The sequence below is a fragment of the Gymnogyps californianus genome, chromosome Z (genome assembly GCF_018139145.2).
Source record: "Gymnogyps californianus isolate 813 chromosome Z, ASM1813914v2, whole genome shotgun sequence".
Taxonomy (NCBI): Eukaryota; Metazoa; Chordata; class Aves; order Accipitriformes; family Cathartidae; genus Gymnogyps; species Gymnogyps californianus.
The window spans coordinates 16,814,774-16,838,299 of record NC_059500.1 but is presented as its reverse complement, the minus strand read 5'-3'; the positions used below and the strand labels follow the sequence as shown (position 1 = coordinate 16,838,299).

The following is a 23,526-nucleotide window of genomic DNA, read 5'->3' as shown; positions in this document are numbered from 1 at the left end:
ATATGAAGCTGCTCAACACTGTCCTTTTATATTTGAGAACTTGGAAATACTAATTTGAAATCAAGAGGTAACTACCAGTGAAGTTTTATCAGATAAAACAATAAATGCATTTCCTTTTTATTTGGTTCTATCCTTTAAATTCTATGTTCAGTAACTGGAGAAAAATTCTTTAAGCAAAACCAGAAGTGGGGCAATGTAAACTGTTTTCCACAGAGAAGATGAAAATACTAATAAAGTAGTAACAAAAGCAATGAATTATACAATTTGTAACTGAAACAATGGGAAACCAGAAAAATATCGTAAGTGATGGACATGGTCCACACAAACAGGCATGGCTGGCAATTCAAAAGAGAGATGCCTTCTAGGTGACTAGGATGGAGATTCCTTACCCTAATTTAATGAAAGTTAATTATTCTTAATGGACAAATAAAAGTTTTAGTATAACTGGTCATTATTTTTACCTACCTGCAGCTATCCTCTTTACACAGACTTACAGTCCCTGCCTCCCGCCCCAATGGCATAGGATACAATGGAGACACAATTGAGAATTATTTAAAATACCACAATTGACATGACCATTGCCCTTCCACCCCCCTATACAGTCACGACTTCCAACAGTCACATTTCGTGAGGACCATTCTGGATCAGGATCAGTGAAGATCCCTGACAAAAATACTGCGAATTTCAGATTACCTCTTTTTTTGCCAGCGAGACTGTCTTTCACTATCATATGCTGGAGCAGAGATTTTCAAACTATTACATTCTCTTCTCCTGTAATTCTCTGTATATAAGTGGGTTTGTAACTCAATGTATACATAATATGCATAGCAGAGTGCTATTTATCACAATTAATGTCAACCCTATCAAGCACAATACAGTCATACAGTATTTCTAAGAGAGAGCAAACAGTTCATAAAAAATGTCTAATGGATAAAATGACTGAAAAGTACTTAAACTCCCAAACTGGATAACTAATACATTATTTCAAATGCTATTATATCCGAATGCCTTAGAATTCCTTTTTAGCGTGTCAAACAGTGAACTAGTATGCAGTCCTTCCATTTATTTATAATTTCCTTTACAGAAAGTGAACTGTATTTACAAACACAAACGTACTACAAGAAGTACTTCCAGCCCAATGTGCTTTCAAGGAGTTTTATAGAGGTACCTGATTAAAAGAACCGTCACTGTAACATTGAACTGGACAAGTTTCAACTGCCCTTTTTATCAAATAATTCAGCAGGTAAGTTGGTGAGGTGCAAAGAAAAAACTGTTTCACTTAAAAAAAAAAACCAAAACACGTAGCAAGCTTTAAACATGCAGTGAATGATGAATTGTCTGTCACAGCGAGCAAATGACTTAAGTGAAAATGAAACTTAAGACATATTAATGAAATTTCAGAAATACAGTACGAATTGCATATAGCTGGTATTACGATAAGCCAATACACCACATTTCTGCCACAGCTGCTTTGTATTCTCAATTTCATTTGTTATTGAAGGTTGTACTTCAATGTTGAAATGTTGTATATTAAAATTTTAGGTTCAGTTACTGCAAAAAATGCCTGTAAACACATTCATATACTTTTAGATTGAAAGAGCAATGCCACATATGCAAAATAATAATGCTATTTTAAAGATTGAAATAGACACATTTAATAATAGAACTTTTGTTCTACTGGTCCTAGTCTATGAAGTGAGAAATATGAGCTGTTGTTAGTTTACTTAGGTCATTATTTATCACTATAGGAATCAATTTTCTTCTTTCTTATCATCACCCTTTCTCATAATGCCCCATTGATAACTTTATATGAAAGTGATCCCAGAAACATTGTTTTACTTTCTAAAAAGAAATTCAGATCATTTGGAAAAAGTATTGCACATCACAAATGTAGTTAATATGCATACACAAATAGAAAAAAAAAAAATATTCAAGCCGCCATCCCAAACAACTCTACACAGAGCTAGCTATCACTAAAATAAACATATAAAAATATACAGCCTACTGGAAAACAAAATAATGAAGGCTAACGCTTTACAAAATAAGCCACCCTTTTCCAGATATTTTGGAGGTACTTGGACCTCTCTGCTGCTGCTGTTTCATACCAACGCTTCTTTCCAGAACAAGTATGACTTCAAAGCAGCAGGGTTATGAAATTATGAAAGGATGCAATACATAATATAAAGGAATGATCATGTCCCCTGCTTATGAAGTTAAATAAATGAACATAATTAGAGAAAAAACAAAATGAAGTCTGCAAGTATATCAAAATGAGGCCAAACATATAAGAAGACTTAAGACATACTCTTAGAAATTTTAAGCACTTGAATCACAAAGAGAGTAATGGATGGGAATGATTAATTATTTGTTTGTTTGTTTTTCATTGCCAGACCCAAAAATAAAAGCAATATGTGTGAGCATAACAGGGAAAAAGAAAAGTAGCTTTGCACAAATAAAAAAAAAAAAAAAACAAACCTGAAATCAAGCTCCCTACTGTTACAATGAAATACAGATTATATGTTACAAGTGTTGATATATTAGGCAGAGGAAGGTCATTTGCTTGATTTTCTTCATGTGGTATAGCATACTTCAAATTTAGGTAAAATGTTTCATAGTACCCAAAAATATTTTTAGCTAATGCTTTACAACTTAGTGCAACTAAATCCAATCACAGAATGTTTGTTAAATCTTAAAGGTATTGCATTACTTTACCCTAGAAAGATCATGTAAAAAGTAAAGAGCAAAGCTATTCAGAAATTAAATAAACTTCGTCTGCTTAAGATTCCAGCTATTTAAAATACCTGCAGTTTGAATACACAGATACTTACAATGAGTGGAAATGAATTTTGAAGCACTGCAGTTAACATTGACTGACAGTCAAACTGTTGAGCTGAACTAAATGTTTCAAACAGCAACTGATGGGGGACAATGACCATAAACTGAACTTCGAACATTTTCCTCCTCCCTTTTCAGTTCCTTGTTAATAGTCTTGTTCAGTGACTGCAGTTACCAAGATATCTTAAAGCAACACCCAGTGATTCAGCCTGCAAGGGCAGCAAATGTACATCTGAAGTTGAGTACATGCTGACAGCCCTTCTCATTTTATGTTTGATACACTTAAGGTTTAAAGATCAACTTTAGTATTTCTACATCATCTTTACAAATTGCACTGATAATTTTATTCTGTATGTATAAAACTATTTGAGTTTGTTGGTTTTGGTGTTTTGGGTTTTTTTTTAAACGTTTTGTTCACCTGAAACTTATTTTGAAACTTCTCTTTGCAAGCAAGTAAAAGTTCTTTTGTTTTCATTTGGAAATACTTGAACGGTGAAGCAAAACAGTTCATATTACCTATTTTAGATTATCAGGTACAAAATTCTCCCAATAAGGAAGCTATATCTATTATGTCATCACATCATATTTTGTTATCTGTGTGTTCAATTTTTATTCAGATTAGTTTTGCAGTTTTTTTTGTTAATATTCATACAAGTTCATATTCCTTTGTTTCTTAAACAATGATACAAAGAAAAGTTAAATTCTAAAATGCAGGAAGAGAAATAAAATAAAAAATATGATTTCAATGGAAAGCTAGTAAAATACACTATAGCCAATAAAAAGATGAGGGAACTACAAGAAGAAACTAGCACAAAAAGTAGGCTACAAGGACTAGTATGGGTATTTTTACACATAATTTTTGAGTCTGGCCTACATAATTTATTGCCTTTGACATCATTTTGCTTTCCCTTTTTGTTAAAAGTACATTTTTTCTAAAAGTCAGCAATACCTTTGTCTACCTGTCCTGTCTGGGAGACTGAAAGATAAAGGTCTGTAAGAGAGAAGAATGGAAAGAGCTAGAAAAGATCAGGAAGTTCGGAAAAAATGAGGTCCAACTTAAAAGTCTAAATCACACGCAGTTGAACACTCCAAATAGAGAAGAGGTAGCCCAGGTTTACCTACAATACTTCCAGAGGCTCTGGATAAAATCCCAATGACCCCTCTCCCAAAAATTCCCTCCCCTAATCACAATGATCCTTTGGCTTTAGGAGGATTGACCAGAAATCCATTCACAGATAAACACTAAACTGAAAGGTAGGGAAATGCATTTAAGACAACATTCCTCAGGGTAGAAATAGAATTTCCTTTGTAGCCCATTCAAGCAATGAAAGAGCTGAATCAGAAATCAAAGCTAGGGACTCCCTCATAGTGGTTCAAATAATTAATCTCTGTTGAAAGCATTAACAAATTCTTTGAGTTTATAACTTTGCTCAAATATTTGTGAATTTAACAAATACATTTGATCTTCTTCACTAAATTCTAACTGAAAGCCTGTTTAGAAACCTGATACGTAACTAAACAAATACCTGATGTCAAATGGCTACGTTTTGTATATTAAAGGAAGCCAGGTGGGCACAATACAAAATTTAAAATATTTCTGAATATGTAGCTCAGTTACAACTTCATTAGCTTCCTCATTTCAGCTATAAAAGAAAAGGCAATTTAACCTTAAAGCTGCTATTTTATGGATGGCAGAACTATGACAGAGGTCTAACAAGCGAAACAGACTAAAGCGAGAGTGCTGTGGCACAGGTGGCAGTCCTATGAACTACAGACTATATCAATAATAATTTCTACATTTTAAAAATAGTTTAATGTTTTTTAAATTAAAGAAAACTAAGAAGATCCACTAGTTTTGATTTCTTAGTGACCAGCATTCAAAAATATTATTATTACTGATTTTGATTTACATGAACTGGATTTGCTTGTATCTTGAAAATATATGTTCAGGAAAGACGTGCTGAAAGATTTACAATCTTGATCAAGAAGACAAAAGGAAAAGAAATAGCAATCAGCAAATTTCTTGGATATACATGAAACAAATGATTAATGATCTGAGGAAATATTTACCAGATATTGTGAAGTATCTCAGCATTACAGTAACTGTTAAATTTGAAAAGAAACAGTCACTGAACTAACAAAAAAAAAAAAAAAAGGCATTTGTAGTGAGCAGACTCTGAAATGTTCTACTCCATCCCAGTCACCAAGTGTTTTAATTTATCACTGCTACTTCTTTGCCTTCTATAATTCATTGCTGAATTTAAAGGAACAGGTTGCTATTTGCCTTGCATATGCTCTGAGCTCTACATGTTTTATGTCTTCTACCACCTATTTTTACACTAAAAGCGTCTTAAAAGAAAGAATGACTTACTGATGAATAATGGAAAAGAGCAAGTATTGCAGCTGGCTGCACTGAATCGATGTGTTTCAGATGACTAGTCAGAGACTGCTCTACAGTTGATTTGGTAACAGAATTCACATAATTAAGAATAAATATCTTAATTAAATGCTTTTACATAAAACTGATATGCGCATAATACACAGTAGAATATAGCTGCTCAGTAAGTTCAGCTTTTGGGACACTGTTACTTTTCCATCAAATAAAAATATATGTATACAGAAGTTATTCAAATATAGTAAAAATTTATGAGAATAATTCCAAATATTCATCTTTGTGATCAATGGCTCATTCCGAGTTTAAGAAAAATGTTAAAATGAACATTTCGGACATCTTCATAATCTACAACACAATCCTTCTGGATGTATATTGCTATGCACTGTATCATATCATACCTAGCTTTTTCCTGTTTTTCACACAGTGTTGTCCTGTTCTTGGATACAGTTTGGAAGTTGTGCAAAACAGACAATTAAATGTATTAAAAGACTTGAGGTGGTGCAGTGTGAGATTGCAGAATTTAGGAGAACAGTACACATTGTACCACAAAAAAGCTGAAGAATTCTTTTCTCTGTTTGTTGCACTGAAGTTAAAACTAGGAAGTTCTCTGGGTCTTCTCCTAAAATGTCATTTAGTTCCTATTTATGCCACCTGCAATATTTCAATCTACTCAGCTGACTTCAAATTTAGAAATAGTCTCCAATTCAAGCAAAGTTTTGTTTAGAAATTTGAATACTATGCTTCGAAAATCAGACGATGTGTTCTTCCGTGGAATTACTCTCATCAATAAGAATCCATCACAGACTTAGCTAAGATGTACTAGCAGTATTTTGGCTTGCAAGGCATGTCTGGGGATGTTAAAGGAACAGTAATATTCTGTGTCATAGCTAAAGTAATTCTAAAATCCTTTCTTAATCTAAAGTTCTTTCCTAAACACAAATTCAGCAATTGTTGAATTGAAAAGGGATTCCCACAACTTATGTGAGTATCCCTCGCTCAGACTGTTACGGGCATATACAGAATATCATTTTCTCACTGAAATCTACTCAACTGAAGACCAAATGCTCAGATTACCAAAATGGCCGAATTCGTATTTAAAGGGTCTAAAACTGGGCTTTAAATTCTATCGAGTCCATTTCAGTCCAGTTTATTATTTTGTGCTGCAGTATTATTGTGACACTAAATATGCTGCCATTTATTTCAGGTGCTAGAAATATACTAGCAGATAGGGATATGCAGTCTTTGTATACACACTTTGGTCCTTTATCTAACTTCATTTAAGTGCTATAGTCACTAGTCCAGCATAATAAATACACTGGAAATAAAATGCTTTCTGCAAGAGAAACTTAGAGAACTACAGAAGTATCTCAATAGCAATGGCACACAATGCTATTAGATACAAATAGCAAAACTAATCAGCAGCAACTCTAAGCAATTATTATTTATGATGAAAGGTACGACATCCTAACCTAACGATACACTGTCAATTTTTAGCATTATAAGCAAGCAGCTGTATATAGTTTGCTACTGAAGGACAAACATGCATTTACTACAACCCTGTTTTTAGTTTAGAAACTACGCAGTGCATCACTCTTACCTCAGATTTCTCCAGTTTATTTTGAGCATCAATCTGAGTGACAATTTCATTCATGTTGGTCTCCAAAACCATTCCACCCATGACCATTTCGGCCAATATATTATGGACCTAAAAAAGACCAAAAGAAAATTTAAAAATGCAAAATGTCCTACACGCATCTGGACAGATGATATCTAGATTCCTCAATACAGGAACACATATATTCTGTAAGTCACTTAATTAACATTAGCAATTTATTTAAAACCATTTGGGAACAAAGCTCATAACTTGATTTTCATTTCTCCAGTATCTTCTTTGCTCATAGTTCTGTTACAAACTCATCAGCTATACCACTTTGCTTATCAATGCTAGAAGAAACTTTCACATTCATTTTTCTTTCAGTACCTGTTTTGTATCCAAGGACTATGGACAAGAGTTCTAATTAGCATCGATAGTAGTAATACCTTTAAGGAGCAGGTTCTACAAGATTAAACAAATTGCTCACAAACAGATGTGTAAAAACTACTTTGGGCCACATCTATGAAGGGAGGAGACATAGTGATGCTCACCCACCATGGGTACCGAGACTAGGCCTAGAAGCAGAACTAACATACCTGAGCTACACCATAAAGAGGGAGTCTTCAGCATCTAGGACTAAGATGGACAGCTAGGACTCAAACTGAAAGACTACATAAGCCAGCTGGGGACATTAATGAAATGGATGTGTCTAAATATCCCTCTTCCCTGCAACCCTGATTTGGGGATGCAAGCCTCAGTTCACAAATCTCTGCTTCAGAGTCTGTATTTGCACTTATCTAAAGACTAATTTTTTTTTTTTAAAAATGCACACTTCCACGTGCCTTCTAGTAAAAATCCAGAGTTAATATGTAATGTATAATATTTTAATCCCATTATAATTGTGAAGACAAGGAACATTTTATTACTTTCCTGAAATAAACACATTGTACAATCTGATGCTTCAAAGCATAATTCTGCTGTTGTTTTGGATATTCTTGCAATTTCCCTGTGGACCAAGGATAAAAGTAAATCTCTAAATCAAACAGTTCTGAAGATGAGTTGCAAGTAGTATATCAAAAACCACCACACTTCTCATTTTTGTGCCATATCTCAAAAACAAAATTGAAGAGTTGTTTCCAAGATAAATCATTAGTATATTTCAGCAGTAACTTACAAGGAATGTGTTTAGAGAGGCTGAAAACAGCTCTTCCTCTCTGCCTATTGGTGCTGAGTAAAGTTTTAAGAATCAAACAGTTATGAGAAAGATTGACAATCCTTACTGAGCCACTCTTACTCCTGGGATATATCTGTCCCTCGTAACATATGTTGTAACATACTTGGTTTTGCTGGGATAGAGTTAATTTTCTTCCTAGTAGCTGGTACAGTGTTATGTTTTGGATTTAGGATGAGAATAATGTTGATAACACACTGATGTTTTTAGTGGTTGCTAAGTAGTGTTTATACTAAGTCAAGGATTTTTCAGCTTCTCATGCCCAGCCAGCAAGAAGGCTGGAGGGGCACAAGAAGCTGGGAGGGGACACAGCCAGGACAGCTGACCCAAACTGGCCAAAGGAATATTCCATACCATATGATGTCATGCCCAGTATATAAACTGGGGGGAGTTGGCCGGGAGGGGTGGATCGCTGCTCGGGAACTAACTGAGCACCAGTTGGCAAGTGGTGAGCAATTGCATTGTACCTTACTTGTTTTGTATACTCTAATTCTTTTAGTATTATTACTGTCATTTTATTATTTTTTTTATTATAATTATTATTTTTCTTCCTTTCTGTCCTATTAAACTGTCTTTATCTCAACCCATGAATTCCGCCCCCCCCCCCCCAAATTCTCTCCCCATCCCACCAGGTGGGGAAGAGAGCGAGCAGCTGTGTGGTGCTTAGTTGCCAGCTGCGGTTAAACCACGACACATACCAAGCTAAAAAGCATAATATAAAAGTGGCGCCAAAGAATTAATTCTCCTGGATTGTTATTAGGTGAATTTAAAAGATTTTAGCATCACTATCAGAAAAAAAGATAAAAACATGGTAATCTAACATTTATTTACTCTACACTGACAATCCAAATGCATTGGAATACATCACCAATATTTACCTCTTTTTACTGAAAACTTATTTTCATTCATAGCACAAGGAAACAGTTTATAGCCGTACACAAATAGGAGTTAGTGAATACATTGCATGGGCTACCTGAAGTACTAAAACCAAGAAACTTACATAAATTTGCATTTGGTTACAAATTTGCAAAGATTATTTCACAGACACCTGATGAAAGATACAATGTATTCAACAGAATGAACTGAAAAAATACTGATTTTTCAGGCAATTCTGAGTTTTACTCATACGGAAGGCTTGATAATGTAAGTTGAAGATGCAAAAAGTTGATTTAGATTGTTGTTAGCATCAAAAAGAAAATATCAAAAATGTCAATATGGAAACTATTATTTAAAAAGAATATTAAAATAGACACAGAAATGGCATGGTGTTTTTCCTTAGCCAAAGTTAACAATAACCACTAACAGCATTTAGAAGACAAGACATCTCTACCACTGGTGATGGTCGTAAAAGATTGCCACTTTAAAGAGGTCTGGCTAAAGATGTTACAGAATCAGAGTTTAAGCCAATCAACACAATATTAGGTTTGATAATTCCTTAGGGAGGAGATAGTACAAAAGATGTGTTTTTGAAGTAGAAGGATTTGCAGCCTCAATCACAATCACACTCTGTTGCAAGCTCAGTGATGTTTTTAAGCTTCTGCACAGGTTTATCCAGCCTTCTTGACTACTCCACAACCTTCAAGCCATGTGGGATTCTCTTCAGAATATAGAAAGACTAGCTATTACAATATGCATAGCCACCAAAAACAACACATAAAAACTACAAAGGTCTTCATAATACAGTATTTATCTGGCAATTTTGGTTATGTTTTATTTTATCAAGAATTTACTAAGCAAGTATTTTTCACATGCTACGAAATTTAGGGGTTTTTTTCTTTTCTAGTTTCTGAATGGGCATTATACAGACTTACAGAAGGACTAATAAATAATTCATGTCTCCCTAGTGGAAAATTTTCTGGTTAGTCTTATCTAATCTGAGCACTTACTATGAAGTGGTTCTTTTCCATCCCTCAATAAAAATACAGCATAACAGTGCAAATACCATCACTTGCTACTGCAGATTACAGATTTGGACTTTATTTTCTTTTTAAAAATGCACCTGGCTCCAAAACAGCAACTGCGGTCATCACCTCCAGATTTTAGGGGAGTATTTCTCATTTTGCTCTTTTTGGCAGAGCTGGTGATGTCAAGTAAGAAATTCCAGCTATAACTGTAGCCTGAACTAATAGCCCCAAAATTCAGAAACACTTCACTTAAAATGTATTCTTCAACAATGGAAATATTCTTTTGACTTTAAACTTGTGAAGAATACCTGAAACTGCATTGAAAAGTACATAAGAGACTAAATTCCAGCCTACATCCTGGAGAAGAAAAGGAATTTAATTCAATTTCCTCTTAACATTCTTGAAAACTCTGGTAAATTCTAGAACTTGGCCTTTCTTTTAAAGCATAGGAATAATTCATCTATATTTCTGACTGAAGAGGCGAGAAATGACATCTCAGTAAGTTCCTGCTTACTTCGCTCTTATTCAGCAGAGAACTTCACAGAACAAGCCATGGAAGTCTAGTACGACAGAACAAAAGAATATAAAAGAGCAGGTCTTGATCTTTACAGATTATTCATTTCTGTTTTAAAATAAAACAAAAAATGAGTGATGTTTTCACAAAAAAAAAAAAAGACCTCTTTCTAACAGCTTACTGATATGAACTACTGAGATGCTAAAGCTCTAAGACAACAGGCTGAACGCCATATGAAACCTACACCAAAATGACTGAAGAGACTGAGCATTTGATTAGGTTTTCACAAGGATTCTGGTTTCTCTGAAATAAATTACAAGGTGCATTTATAAATGCACTTAAACTATGCCAGTTTTGGTAGCTATTTTTCCCCCCAAATAGGTAAAGGTAATTGATTACAGTCCTCTCAACACCACTCATAACAGAGATAATTTTTTCCTCTAGAGTGCTACTGACATGGTAGACATATAATGTATTAGACTACATCTAGAACATTGTGTCCAGTTTGGGGCTTCCAAGTGCAAGAAAGACATCCTTAAATTGGAGTGAATTCAGCAGAGGGCCACCAAAATGGTTGGGGCTAGTGCATTTGTCCTGGGCAGAGAGGCTGGAGCGCCAGGGCTGGTTCAGCCTGGACAAGGCGGTGCTTGGGGGCACCTAACAGCAGCCTCCAGTGCCTACTGTGACTGTCGGGGAGCCGGGCTCTTCTCAGCAGGGCATGGCAGGAGGGCAAGGGACAGGTGAGGCTGGGACCAGCCATAAGAAAACCTTTCCCCAGGAGGACAGGCGAGCGGTGGCACAGGCTGCCTGGGGGCTGTGCAGGCTCCCTCCCTCCCCAAGTGGCCTGGTCTGACCCCATGGCTGACCATGCTGGGAACAATGTCTTGCACCAGGCACCTCCCGAGGTCTATAATTGTATTATCTTACGATTTTATGGTAAAAACATGGCAATTCATGATGTGGAGAGAGTTTCACTGGTAAAAACAAATGCTTCAGAGCCAGAAACTTGCTCTATCCATTATAGGCAGGAAATCCAAATTTCTGGAAAAAGTTAGATGCAGAGAATTAGGGACAATTTAAGTGTGATGCATATGTCAGCAATATTAATTGTACCAGAAGCATCTGTATATATACATATATATATGAATAGGAAAGAAAAAAAAAATCATGTCTACATATATATGAAATTAGGAAAGACCAATTCATTGCATTTCTAAATACAACGGTTTTGCATCAGCCAACCTCATAAAAGCCAGATTATGAAATTTCTCAGGAACATACTAACACTTATTACTTCTCAAGTGTAGCAAATGGTTTAAAGAACAACTGTGGAAGGACCACAGGCAGTTACACAGGTGTCCAAACAAATCTCCAAAAGTTTTAGAAAACAGTATAATTAATATTAATGTTCTCTATCATCACTTGATTGAAAGAGATACTAGACATCACTGAACATATTACTTAATGACACATGCCTTCAACTATGAATTCACAGCACGTGCAGTAGCATCTTTGCATATGGTTTTAAAATACTGAAAGCATGAACAAATCCTGTGGACGGGCTTTGGTTTTGGGGGGGTTGTTTGGTTGGTTTTGGTCTGGGTTTTTTTTCCAACCTGGTAGAAGATGCAGAGATATCGCTTAATAGATGCCAGTAAGAGGCCCAGTTGGTAATGTCACCTTAAAAGAGTAGTGGTGCAAGGTCTCTACAATAAGTGCACATTATGTACGACAGTTCAGGGAACAACTCTATAACGTTTGATTTGCAGGTTCAAAGAATGCATCTCACCGAGGCATCAATTCCCCTTGGTGTAAACTCTAAAAGAAATCTGCAACATGTCAGCAAGCTACAGATTAAGAAGTAATTCACAAGGGAGCACTGTCTGCAGATAAAAAAGGGCAGAAGGCAAACTTCAACTTTCTGGCCAACTGTAGCACTGACGCCATAACTGTACAGAGCAGCAGTATACTTCTACGACTGGCATCAACATCCAGCCTTTGGCAGTTATTGCCATTACCCTTATTATGATGGATGCAGTGAAGATGAGAATGAATACAATTCTGAATACAGCTTATCACAAATAAAATTCCTTACAGTCGAGACTGTATATGCAGATTTACAAATATTACAAGAAGCTTTACGGACAGAAAGAACAGCAAGGATATATTTTTTTTTCTCTAAAGCACACTAGTCCACAGAGGAAGTCTTAGTATTCTACATCAAACCATTAAGAAAATACCTTCCTTAATCTTTTTAGTCATAAAGAAATTATTTCCTTACCCTAGCTGTTGGTGTTTAAAGGATTGCTTTATTATAATTTTGCTCTCAGAAAGTCCTCTAGTAAGTATACAGTACAAATTAAAGCACCATGAATTACTGCTGAGCAGTTGTTTCAGTATTCCATGCTCAGTGTTTCATGTTACAGAACATGTATATCATAACATTTACCTTTCCATCATGCAAGTTGCTTTAAAATACATGAAAGTTAAGATTTCTACTTATGCTCAAGCATGCTCAAAAAACTTTATTAAGTCAGATGCAAAATCCACCTAGTTCATTATCTGGCTTCAAAAATTCACCAGTTGACACTTCAAAAAATTATGCTAGAAATCTTAAAGGTACTATTTATCCTGATATAAATTCTGTGCTTCCAAATATCTCCAACTTAAGGATTCCTGAAACACAGATTGTTTGCTGTTTCTTGCTATATTATTGTATTTTATAGCCCCTGTCAGACTTCCTTTGGTTAATATGTCTAATCACTTTTGAACTTATTTATAATATTCTTGGTATCTATGATAAAATGGGACAATGGCATTCCATAACTTAATTATCAATCATGAAAAATACATTTTCTTTGTTTCAAACTTACTTCCTGAAATTTTATCTGATATCCCACTGTTATTTATTTCTGAGAAACACAGTTGTTCATTTTCTTCAGGCCCTTCAACACCTTTTTTTACACACTTCTTACTTCTCTGCCTCCAGTATCTTGAATATTTAACTTCTTCCATGTAAGCTGTTCCATAGCTTGGATCATGTTTCTTACTTTTCTGTGTATTTTTTTCCTACTTTTAGTACACAATATGTAAGTCTAACACACAGTATTTAAAAACGTTTATAAAGCATGGATTGACACAATAGCTTAACCATTTTTTTTTGTCTTGCCCAATTTTTCTTCTACAGGGATGATTTTCTAAATAACAGAATACAATTAATTTTACTTGTTAATCTGTACTGAAAGGAAATCACAATTATGACCAATAATATTATGTAAATATTGTAATCCATTTACTCCCTTCTCTTAAATACACTGCAAGAATAACAGTACTAGCAAAAGTTCGCCCAGATATGAGCATAGCAAGACACACATTTTTAATATTACCTATTTTCTTTCTTTTTCATTGCAAATACATATTAAATTAACAAATACACATTATTTTCTCTACTTTTTCTAATTAAAAATTTCATTAATTATTTTCCTAAAGAAACAAAAAAATTTCTTAAATTAAAAAAGTATTGAGTGGCAATGAAGTGCAAAATACACTTCAACAGTGTATTCAAAATAGAGTTTAAATGAAAGACTGAAGGCACATGGAATACACCTCATTTATATTCTAAAAGAGATCAGACTGTTGAGAACATCAACTTTTCAAAATCTGAAATTGCCATTTTGTAATAATAATTTTGAGGTGTTTTTACATAAATCAAGAGTGCTTCCTACTTCTGTTCCATGTGCTGTCTACAAGCATGAATGTGTGCTTCAACAAATATGGAGAAGGAATGCATCAAGAAAAAACTCTCCCAGGGAAATCTGGCAAACACATTTTCTTGTCTTCAAGCTGCACTATTGTAGAGGGTTCACTGTTCCTGGTCAGATAATAAACTCTTGGAAGAGACCATGATACTCCCAGGGATATTTCAATAGGTGCCAAAAACTTGTGGAAAAATAAAAGTATTTCCTTACATCCCTAACTGAACGTATTCTAGTATTTTAGTTGTAAAAGATGCTTATGATAGCTTTCTGTGATGTCTTTTCTGTTAGAAAGCGTTACACTCCTGGACTCAGTGTAGTAATCAGTCCAGGACTGAAATAAACCTCCTCCTCTGGAAAATGTTTTGCTCCAGCTATAGGAAGTTTGTTTGTTTGTTTTTAACACAGCTGATCTGTAAAGAGAAGCCCAGTTCTCTCCTGTACAAACCACACTCCTCAACACCCCGAGTCCTCATCTGCTACAGCACATAAAAAATACTTATCTCATTCCCACCTATATTGCATTCTCCAAGTGAATTTCTAGCACTATACCAATATTCTTCTTGAATAAGCATCTCTCTTGGCTCCAGAGAGATGCTTATAAGCCATCACCGGGTCCTGTATAATGATGGCTGCCTGATGAAGGTAAATGTTTCCTTATAGAAATGCCACATATTTACGTGCTACATCATTTTTTACAAGAAAGGCATTTCTTGTTTTTTAGGCAGTTCCAGCAAGAGGATTGGAAGAAAGTCACCTTCCACAACTCCATCAAGAACTGAAGACACAGATCAACTCTCATCCAAATCAATTAGTCAATCCTCACTTTTCTCAACGCCAGAACACTCAAAATACAAATATTCAAAATGTTTCACCCCAAACAGCTCCCACATGTAAGTATCCACTATAACTAAGACTCTGTCTAGGCCAAACACCCAGCAGCAGTTGCTGTTTTTCCCAATTGCACACTTGAAATCTATTAACAAGCCAGGCCACAAGTATCTGACATGAGAAAGTTAATGTGTTGTAACTCAGAAGACTCAATGCATTTTGCTTCTTGACAAGGTGACCTTATCAGCAGTTTCAAGAGAGTTTAATGCTGTAATTTCACTCTCACAGATACATGTTCCTGTTTTTTTCTTACAGATCTACAAGAATACTAATGAACTTAAACTGTACCGAATCAAATGTTTTGATCCTATGTTATGCTATAAAGTCTTACAAACCAATTACACTGGAGAAAAACAAAAAAGAAAAAAAAAGAATGGTGTTAACATCAGATTAGTCACAACTGCACAACTAATGCTACTGTACTGCTCGTAGTAGCCTTGTATTACTACAGAAGTTCAGCTTTCTGTATTGTATTCTTTTGTTGACTTATGCTCAAGTTAAAAATCACTGTACTGGTTAATGCCATGTTCAAAAATTTTTTAGCTCAAGATTTCATTCATCTTTTATTTTGGAAATGGGTTACTTTTGCTAAAATATTTAATTAGTATTTAGCGTTCACATTTTCCTCACAGTTTGAAAATTCTAACCTAGACATTTAATGGGATTCTCATGGAGTTTTTTAGTAAATCAAATGAAACACTTCAATTTTAGCTTCCCTTTGACAAATAGTTTTCAAGAAGAAAATATCATCTCATATTTGATACAAAGTAAAATATTCCTCAATAAATTTAACATTTTGAAGCACCTAAGTTCGCTACATTTTATTAGAAAGATGTTTCTCCTATAAAGCGTAGAAGACTACTTATGTTAAGGAACATTACTGAATGAAACATGCTACAGAGCAACAGCTTGGACTGCTAGCAGCCAAAGTATTCTGCAGCTAAAGACAGAGATCAAACTCCTTGCCACAAAACGATTGCAGTATTTGGGTTCTTTAAGCTCAGAAGCCAATATATAAACCACTCATAAATTCTTTTGTACTTTAATCTGCCGTTTTGGAAATAGCCAACGTGTTCCAGCCAGGCTAGAAATCCTAATGACGTGTCATGAGCACGGTATCAGTTCAAACACCTACTCAAGGTCATTTGCATGTCACTGTCTGGTCAAGGTACAAGTGTTTCCTCCAAAAGAACTCCCTGATTTTGAAACAAACTGAGTCAGTTCCAAATGGCTATTTCAGATACTTAACTTGCTACTATTTTTGGTCCTTTTAGTGATTTTTGTGTTATTTTCCTTTCGCGTCTTTTGCTGTTGTTGCAAAAAGATGTTCACAGATGGGGAAAGGTGACTGCACAGAAAGCAATAGTAGGCACAAAATGCAGCTGAAGGAATACATTCTGTATATTCAGTTCTCAGTATTTCAGGCGTTACACCAAGAGGTGCCAATGTCCTTTTAAATGAAAGATTACTACTAATAGCATTTCTCAAAACTGGATTAATAAATTAAAAACACACTTGTTCCTGATAGCTGGGAATATTCAAACAAGATTGTCTCTACATGTTTGAAAAGACATAATGTCTGTTTGAGATTTAGAAGAGAAAGATCCACACAGCATTTAAATTACATAATCATAGCATTTGGAAGTCAACTGCCAGCCTCAACTGGAAAACCCTGTAAAAATTTCAGTTCTGAGTAATATAACACCTAACCATAAATGAAACAGAACAAATTACTTCTTGAAACTAAGTCCTACTCTGAGAATATTCAGATGTCTCCAATTTGACAATTATATGTGCAATAACACTATGCAAATCTCTCACACTTCTTTTTCCTCAGAAAGACAGGTTCCACCACAGCTTTCAAGTCTTAAAAACAGTACATTCATAGAAACTGTCTAGATTTCACTGACAATAAAAGTAGAATCACTGCAGAGTTTAATACCAAGTATCAGCTGAACCAAACATTTTACTTCACAAAAAATATTACAGGAGCTCATCACAGTACCTTGTCTACATGGAAAATTAAATCCAGTTCACAGACATTTTCAAAACACTTGTCTAGTGTTTCCACAAATACCTGCCAAGAGGAAAAAAAAACAGAGGTCAAGCTTTAATAGAAACTCTATAGTTCCATTAGATGTGAGGTTTAACAAAAGCAAATACAGAAAAGAAACTCTGGACAAATTTTAAGGCATTAAAAGCATCTATAGAAATTATGTGGTTAACATTATTGTGTCAACAGTACGTTATCTGTAGAGGGCAAAACTGTATGCACAAGTCAGTTTATGTTACAACTCTGCTAAGTGTCACTCAGTTTTAAACAATAGTTGCATCTTGAAAAAACAGTAACATCATCCATGCTACAATTTTCTCAGCTGTGATTCAAAGTGTTCCTTCCCATTTCATGAGAAACCAATTATTAAGCAAAAATCAGCCAGATTTTTTTCATTATTATTGTTTTTAACAATTACGACATTGCAGCCATCTCCTGGTTAACCAGACTAATGTTAACTCTGCCATACAGAGACACATGTGCAATGCAAACTGTCAGCATCATGCGAGTTTGTCAGCATTACGGTTTCCAGCAACAGTACAGCAGCTTTCACCTGGTTTAGACCTGCTGAATTCAGGATGGACCAAGGAAAAACGCAGCTGTCTTAATGTCACACCTGCTGATCCTGTCAGGCATACCACCACACAAATTTAGAAAAGTCCAGCGGTTTGTACCCAGGCAAATAACCCCTCCCTGAGTCTAGAATGTAAATGCACAAAGCAGAAAAATCCAAGGAGCTGCTGAAGTCCAGCCACTGATGATCTCTGCCAGATATGGACAGTACGTTACCTTGCTTTGGGTACTTCTGTAACAGATTCCTTGGTACTCAGGTGAGCCAGTTTTGGCACACTAAGAGCATCGCAGCCCCCAATTAGGCCAGATAATGAAAAGATGACTGTACTTGCACTCCCAAAGCTCCTGAATGCTAATCACCATGTGCTTGTGGTGAGTGCTGACAAAGACTCCAGTCTTAGAGAGGTATAAGCACAGTTCCCTTTATGCAAGGGACAACTCCTACTGACTTAGATGAGATGTGTCAAGACTTCTAAGCTAAACATATGCTTGAGTTTGAGAGCTTAGGGTCCTCAAAATTAAAAATAATTTCTGTAAGAATTTACAGATAATTTATTAATGACTAGTAAATAAGCTGCAACCTGTGGGAAATTTTCATCTCAGTTTTGTATGTTTCAAGGCTGTTTTGTCACAATATGCATTTAATATTATTTACTAAGTTGTCACTGTATGCAATATTTTTTTTTTTGCAATTCTAAACTCAAACCCTAAAGCAGCAATATGGAAGAAGTTAAACACCTGGTTCTGATTCTCTCTCTTCTCTCAGGTTTATTAATCCCATCTTAGCCTTTGAGACAAACCAGATTTCAGACTGTCTAGGCCCAGAGAAATAGGAATGAGAAGCCATATTCTGCTGACAAAAACCAAGTGGATAAAAGGGCTGCTTCTATAGATACATATTTATGTCTGCAGACCCAGTGAAACAGGTCTACGTGACATCAGCCATTTCCAGTTGTCTACCTTGCATATCAAGAAAGAATACTTCTACATCTGAATCTTTGGTCTCAGATCCTGCTTACACTATAACAAAGAAGAGGATCACACTCTGCTGTTGCTATTACTACTATTATCAATCTTCATTTTAAAGTCAAACTACATCTAACTGATGTTCCATGCATTTAGAACAATGATTATTCTTTAATACCAAAATACCGATTCATAACTTAAACTAGAAACATAGAGCATTTTCACAGGCAGACTCAAGACAGCAAGGTTCACTGACAACAGTTAACTAAGTACATGAATATGCTTCTGTTAAATTATACTGAAGTTAAGTGAAGCAGATTTTTTTTTCTTCAAGTAGTTGTTAATTTATTGTGATAACAACAGTCTTCTATAAAGAAGGGATGCGAGCAAACACAAAAACTTATATGTTAAGTAGAAAAAACTACACAGTTCACAAGTATGTGCAGCAAGACAAATGACCAGAGATGTTCTCTTACTTTCCTTGTACCTTAGGAGAATGTGGTTACAAGGACCGTGCTGTTTGATATTAGCTGCAGGAAGAAGATTGGAAATAGAGTATAAATGTAACCTTTAACCAAAGGTTTTAGTTACAAGAGCTAAGTTTGACACTACTTTTGAAAGAAAAGAAGATGTTCCTCATATACATCACCAAGTTTGCACATGAATTTACATACTCTGACATCCATCTAGTTTCTTGGAAAACAAAGGAACACATTAAAACCAAAAACAACTCAAAAATCCTCAAAAAAGGCCCCCATAGATATGTGTATTTCGTAGCAGTATGTATGCCCACACATCGACAACACAGAAATTTTATTTTTGTGACCACCTTCCAGTAACTAGGGCTTCTCCTATAACAACACTTGATCCACACTTACAATGGTTACTTTTAAACCTTTACCCATTACACAGTGACACCACCACACACTAAATGAACTCACAGATCTCTGCTTGCAATGCATGACCAGTAATACACACCAAACATTTTTTAATCTAAGAGAAATCAGCTGGCATGAGCATTCTTCAGAGATTTTTCACTGGCTAAGGATTTCTCATGGAAACTTTGGAAACTTCCTCAATCTTCCATTTATGATGGAGAGTTCATTCAGCATAACGCCAGCACTAACAGGGTATACATCTGTTACGATTAACTGGTCTTTAAAAGCATTAGTCTACAAGGTAAACTAGATTTTTTTACACTAACATTCCTTGACCCATTTTAAAATGGCTTCAAATACTCAATACAGTAGAGTCACTTTCATCATAATTTTAGTCGAAAGTCAAATGAATTGCACACTATGGCAAGCAGTGCTAGAATTTAAGTACTTCAGTAAGTGCTTCAGATGCTGCAGACTTGTAGATCAAAATAACCAGAAGAGAAAACATATCAATTGTTTCAGGACACACACCCGCCCCACACATCAGTTCAAATGCACCTTCTGACATTACGGAAAAGAAACATAAATAAATGAGTCAAATAGCAGGAAAATAAGGATGCATGCACAATGAATTACTAGCTCCCCCTTGTGCTTCATTTTTGAAATCATAATCTTTTAGAGTTCAAAGAAAAACCCATGGACACCTCCACGCAAGTAAACAGAAAAAAGAAAAAAAAAAAAAAAGAAAAAACACACACCCTTCTTCTGTAGTAAATATGTTTTAATAAAGCCAGATACACACCTGGAGAGTAAAGTATATGAATTAAAATACCAAATTGTTATTGGATATATACAAGACAGGAGCTCCCTATACTCAGCAATATGTCAAAACATAAAACACCACCTTTACCACGAAGGGCTCATTTTTTAATTAGGCAAATAAGACCCCAAAGGAATAAAACATACATTAATATTGGGAAGATAACAAGGCTAGTAGAAAAATCAGAACACCTAATCAATTAAATGCATCTGATGCTAGATAATGTCAAATACTAACAAAAGCAGGTACAAAAAATGAAGTAAAAACAACAGGAATAACTCATATCAAGAATACCCCATCCTTCTTCCTAGGCTAAACAGCAATGGTAAACCTTAAGACAGAATTAATTCAACCTGCCCACAGAGAGTCCTCTCCTTCACTGCTTTTGACTGTTCAAATGCTACTTGAGACTCCAACTAGTATAGAACATAATGGTCTGATCATGTAGTCAGTTCTCTATACATAAGACTGGTTTCTCTTCTGCTTTAAGAGTGACCTTTAATAAGTCATCATTCATGTATCATTGCAAGCATATGAAATCAACTAGTGTTTCCACAGCCTTTCTAATTGGGAAATCCTTGGAGCAGCCACTGCATTTTCCCACACTTACATGGACATCCCAGTTTTCTTTCAATTTTTTTTTTTTTAAACTACTCATAGATAATACAGAAAATGCCAAGATTACAGTGTAAGGGAAAGGCTGTACAAGTCCTGCTAATTAGTCAAAACAGAAGTGTGTTAGGTCTTTCAAGCAGACCTACCAATAGACTTAATGCATTACCAATAAGGCTTTTTAGGTCAAAATGTTCTTTTTATTATTAATTCCTGCCCTTTACCTTCCACTCAACTCTAAAATAAACTAATAGTGTGTGGTGGGTTGACCCTGGCTGGATGCCAGGTGCCCACCAAAGCCGCTCTATCACTCCCCTCCTCAGCTGGACAGGGGAGAGAAAATATAACGAAAGGCTCGTGGGTCGAGATAAGGACAGGGAGATCACTCACTAATTACCATCACGGGCAAAACAGACTCGACTTGGGGAAAAAAATTTAATTTAATTACCAGTCAAATCAGAGTAGAGTAATGAGAAGTAAAACCAAATCTTAAAAACACCTTCCACCCACCTCTCCCTTCTTCCTGGGCTTAACTTTACTCCCGAGTTCTCTCCTCCTCCCCCCAGGCAGCACAGGGGGATGGGGAATGGGGGTTTGGGTCAGTTCATCACACATTGTTTCTGCTGCTCCTTCCTCCTCAGGGGGAGGACCCCTCACTCTCTTTCCCTGCTCCAGCGTGGGGTCCCTCCCACGGGAGACAGTCCTCCATGAACTTCTCCAACATGAGTCCTTCCCACGGGCTGCAGTTCTTCACAAACTGCTCCAGCGTGGGTCCCTTCCACGGGGTGCAGTCCTTCAGGAACAGACTGCTCCAGCGTGGGTCCCCCACGGGGTCACAAGTCCTGCCAGCAAACCTGCTCCAGCCTGGGCTCCTCTCTCGACGGGGCCACAGGTCCTGCCAGGAGCCTGCTCCAGCGCGGGCTTCCCATGCGGTCGCAGCCTCTTTCAGGCATCCACCTGCTCTGGCATGGGGTCCTCCACGGGCTGCAGGTGGATATCTGCTCCACTGTTAACCTCCATGGGCTGCAGGGGGACAGCCTGCCTCACCATGGTCTTCCCCACGGGCTGCAGGGGAATCTCTGCTCCGGTGCCTGGAGCACCTCCTGCCCCTCCTTCTTCACTCCTCTCTCTTCAGCTGCCGTTGCGCGGGTTTCTTCCCTCTTCTTAAATACATTATCCCAGAGGTGCTACCACTGTTGCTGATGGGCTCAGCCTTGGCCAGCAGCGGGTCCGTCTTGGAGCCGGCTGGCATTGGCTCTATTAGACATAGGAGAAGCTTCTAGCAGCTTCTCACAGAAGCAACCCATGTAGCCCCCCACTATCAAAACCTTGCCAGGCAAACCCAATACATAGTGTCAACCGAGAACTAGTTAGGGATTTTTCTGCCAAAATAGGTATCCCAGTTGTATGCCTCTCCCTTTTTTATTTAATTAGCATAAAAGCATCTTTTGTCAGGATGATTTAATAACTGAGAAAAACATCTTTCATGAACTGCACTGCATTTCCCATATGCATCTTACTGAACAACATTATCTTGCAAGGCTATATACAACTTTTCATGGAAGACTGATCTCACACATTTAGCTGCTTACTGAGTCAACATGTCTTGGAAGTACAGCAATGGGCTAAAATCCTCAAAAACGCTTAGAGTTGACATCAGCTTTTAGGTCCATAAGATAGATAGGTACCATTGTAAATATCACTGAATTTTTCCTCACAGCAGTCTACAGCTAGATATATTTTCTTATGTACTTTATTTCCATGCGCTATAACCTTACACTTCACAGGCTAATGAGAAGAGTCTGAAATAGCTACAACTCATGACATAATTTACACTGAATCCAAAAGACTGCAAAACCTACCAAGCATAGCACAGACACTGACCTATCTCCCATCCAATTAATCAAAAACAATAAACAGAATCTTGTGTTTGTATTAAAAAAAAGGAAGGAAAATGGACAAAAATTAACAGTATGAATTTGCCTGAGGTGTTCAAACACATCTAGTTTGAACACAGTATAAAATCTGAGGCAGAGTCTATGATTTGTAACACTGAATACAGTGTATTCATTAAGCCTGAGCCAAGAAGACTTACCTGTGAAACAGCTTTGACCTAACGGTGATAGGTGGCCTTCACAGAAGTTTCTTAAGTATTACAACAAAAACTTTACACCGAAAAGAACTGCAGACTGCCATATGTAATCTAATCTACTATAGATTTATTCAGTTTACAAGACAGAAAACTCTTTAAGTGCTAGACTGAGTTCTAGATTCATTTCACTAGTTTATTTTCATGAGATCATAAACTGGCCCTCTACATAACTACTTTTTTAAACAATTCAGTATATGTATGATTCATAACAAACTCCAGATGGCTTACTCTTACCTGTGTTGTCTCTGAACTATAGTAAACAAAGATGTATGAAAATGGTTCAACACTTCTCAACAAAAAACAGACAAAGCTTATTTGCCTGAGTAGATGTGTATGTGTATATACTGCCAGTC

The 23,526-nt window shown here is 36.2% G+C and overlaps 1 protein-coding gene across 8 annotated transcripts in view; it reads right to left on the bottom strand.

Annotated features, from left to right (window-relative positions):
- The window catches only part of AP3S1 (adaptor related protein complex 3 subunit sigma 1), a 35,642-nt gene that overhangs the window by 3,143 nt on the left and 8,973 nt on the right, over positions 1-23,526 (bottom strand). For 2 of the 8 annotated variants that reach the window (XM_050912744.1, XM_050912751.1), the window contains 2 exons: positions 17,125-17,196; positions 6,828-6,935 (listed from right to left, as the gene is read on the bottom strand). The exons of 1 other annotated variant lie outside the window; for it this stretch is intronic. In XM_050912744.1, coding sequence (XP_050768701.1) covers positions 6,828-6,935; positions 17,125-17,196 — 180 coding nt within the window. Of the gene's footprint in view, positions 1-1,552; positions 1,584-3,790; positions 3,827-6,827; positions 6,936-17,124; positions 17,197-23,526 lie in introns of those variants that run through there. 5 more of the 8 variants (XM_050912743.1, XM_050912746.1, XM_050912749.1 and 2 more) reach the window with 5 other exon arrangements.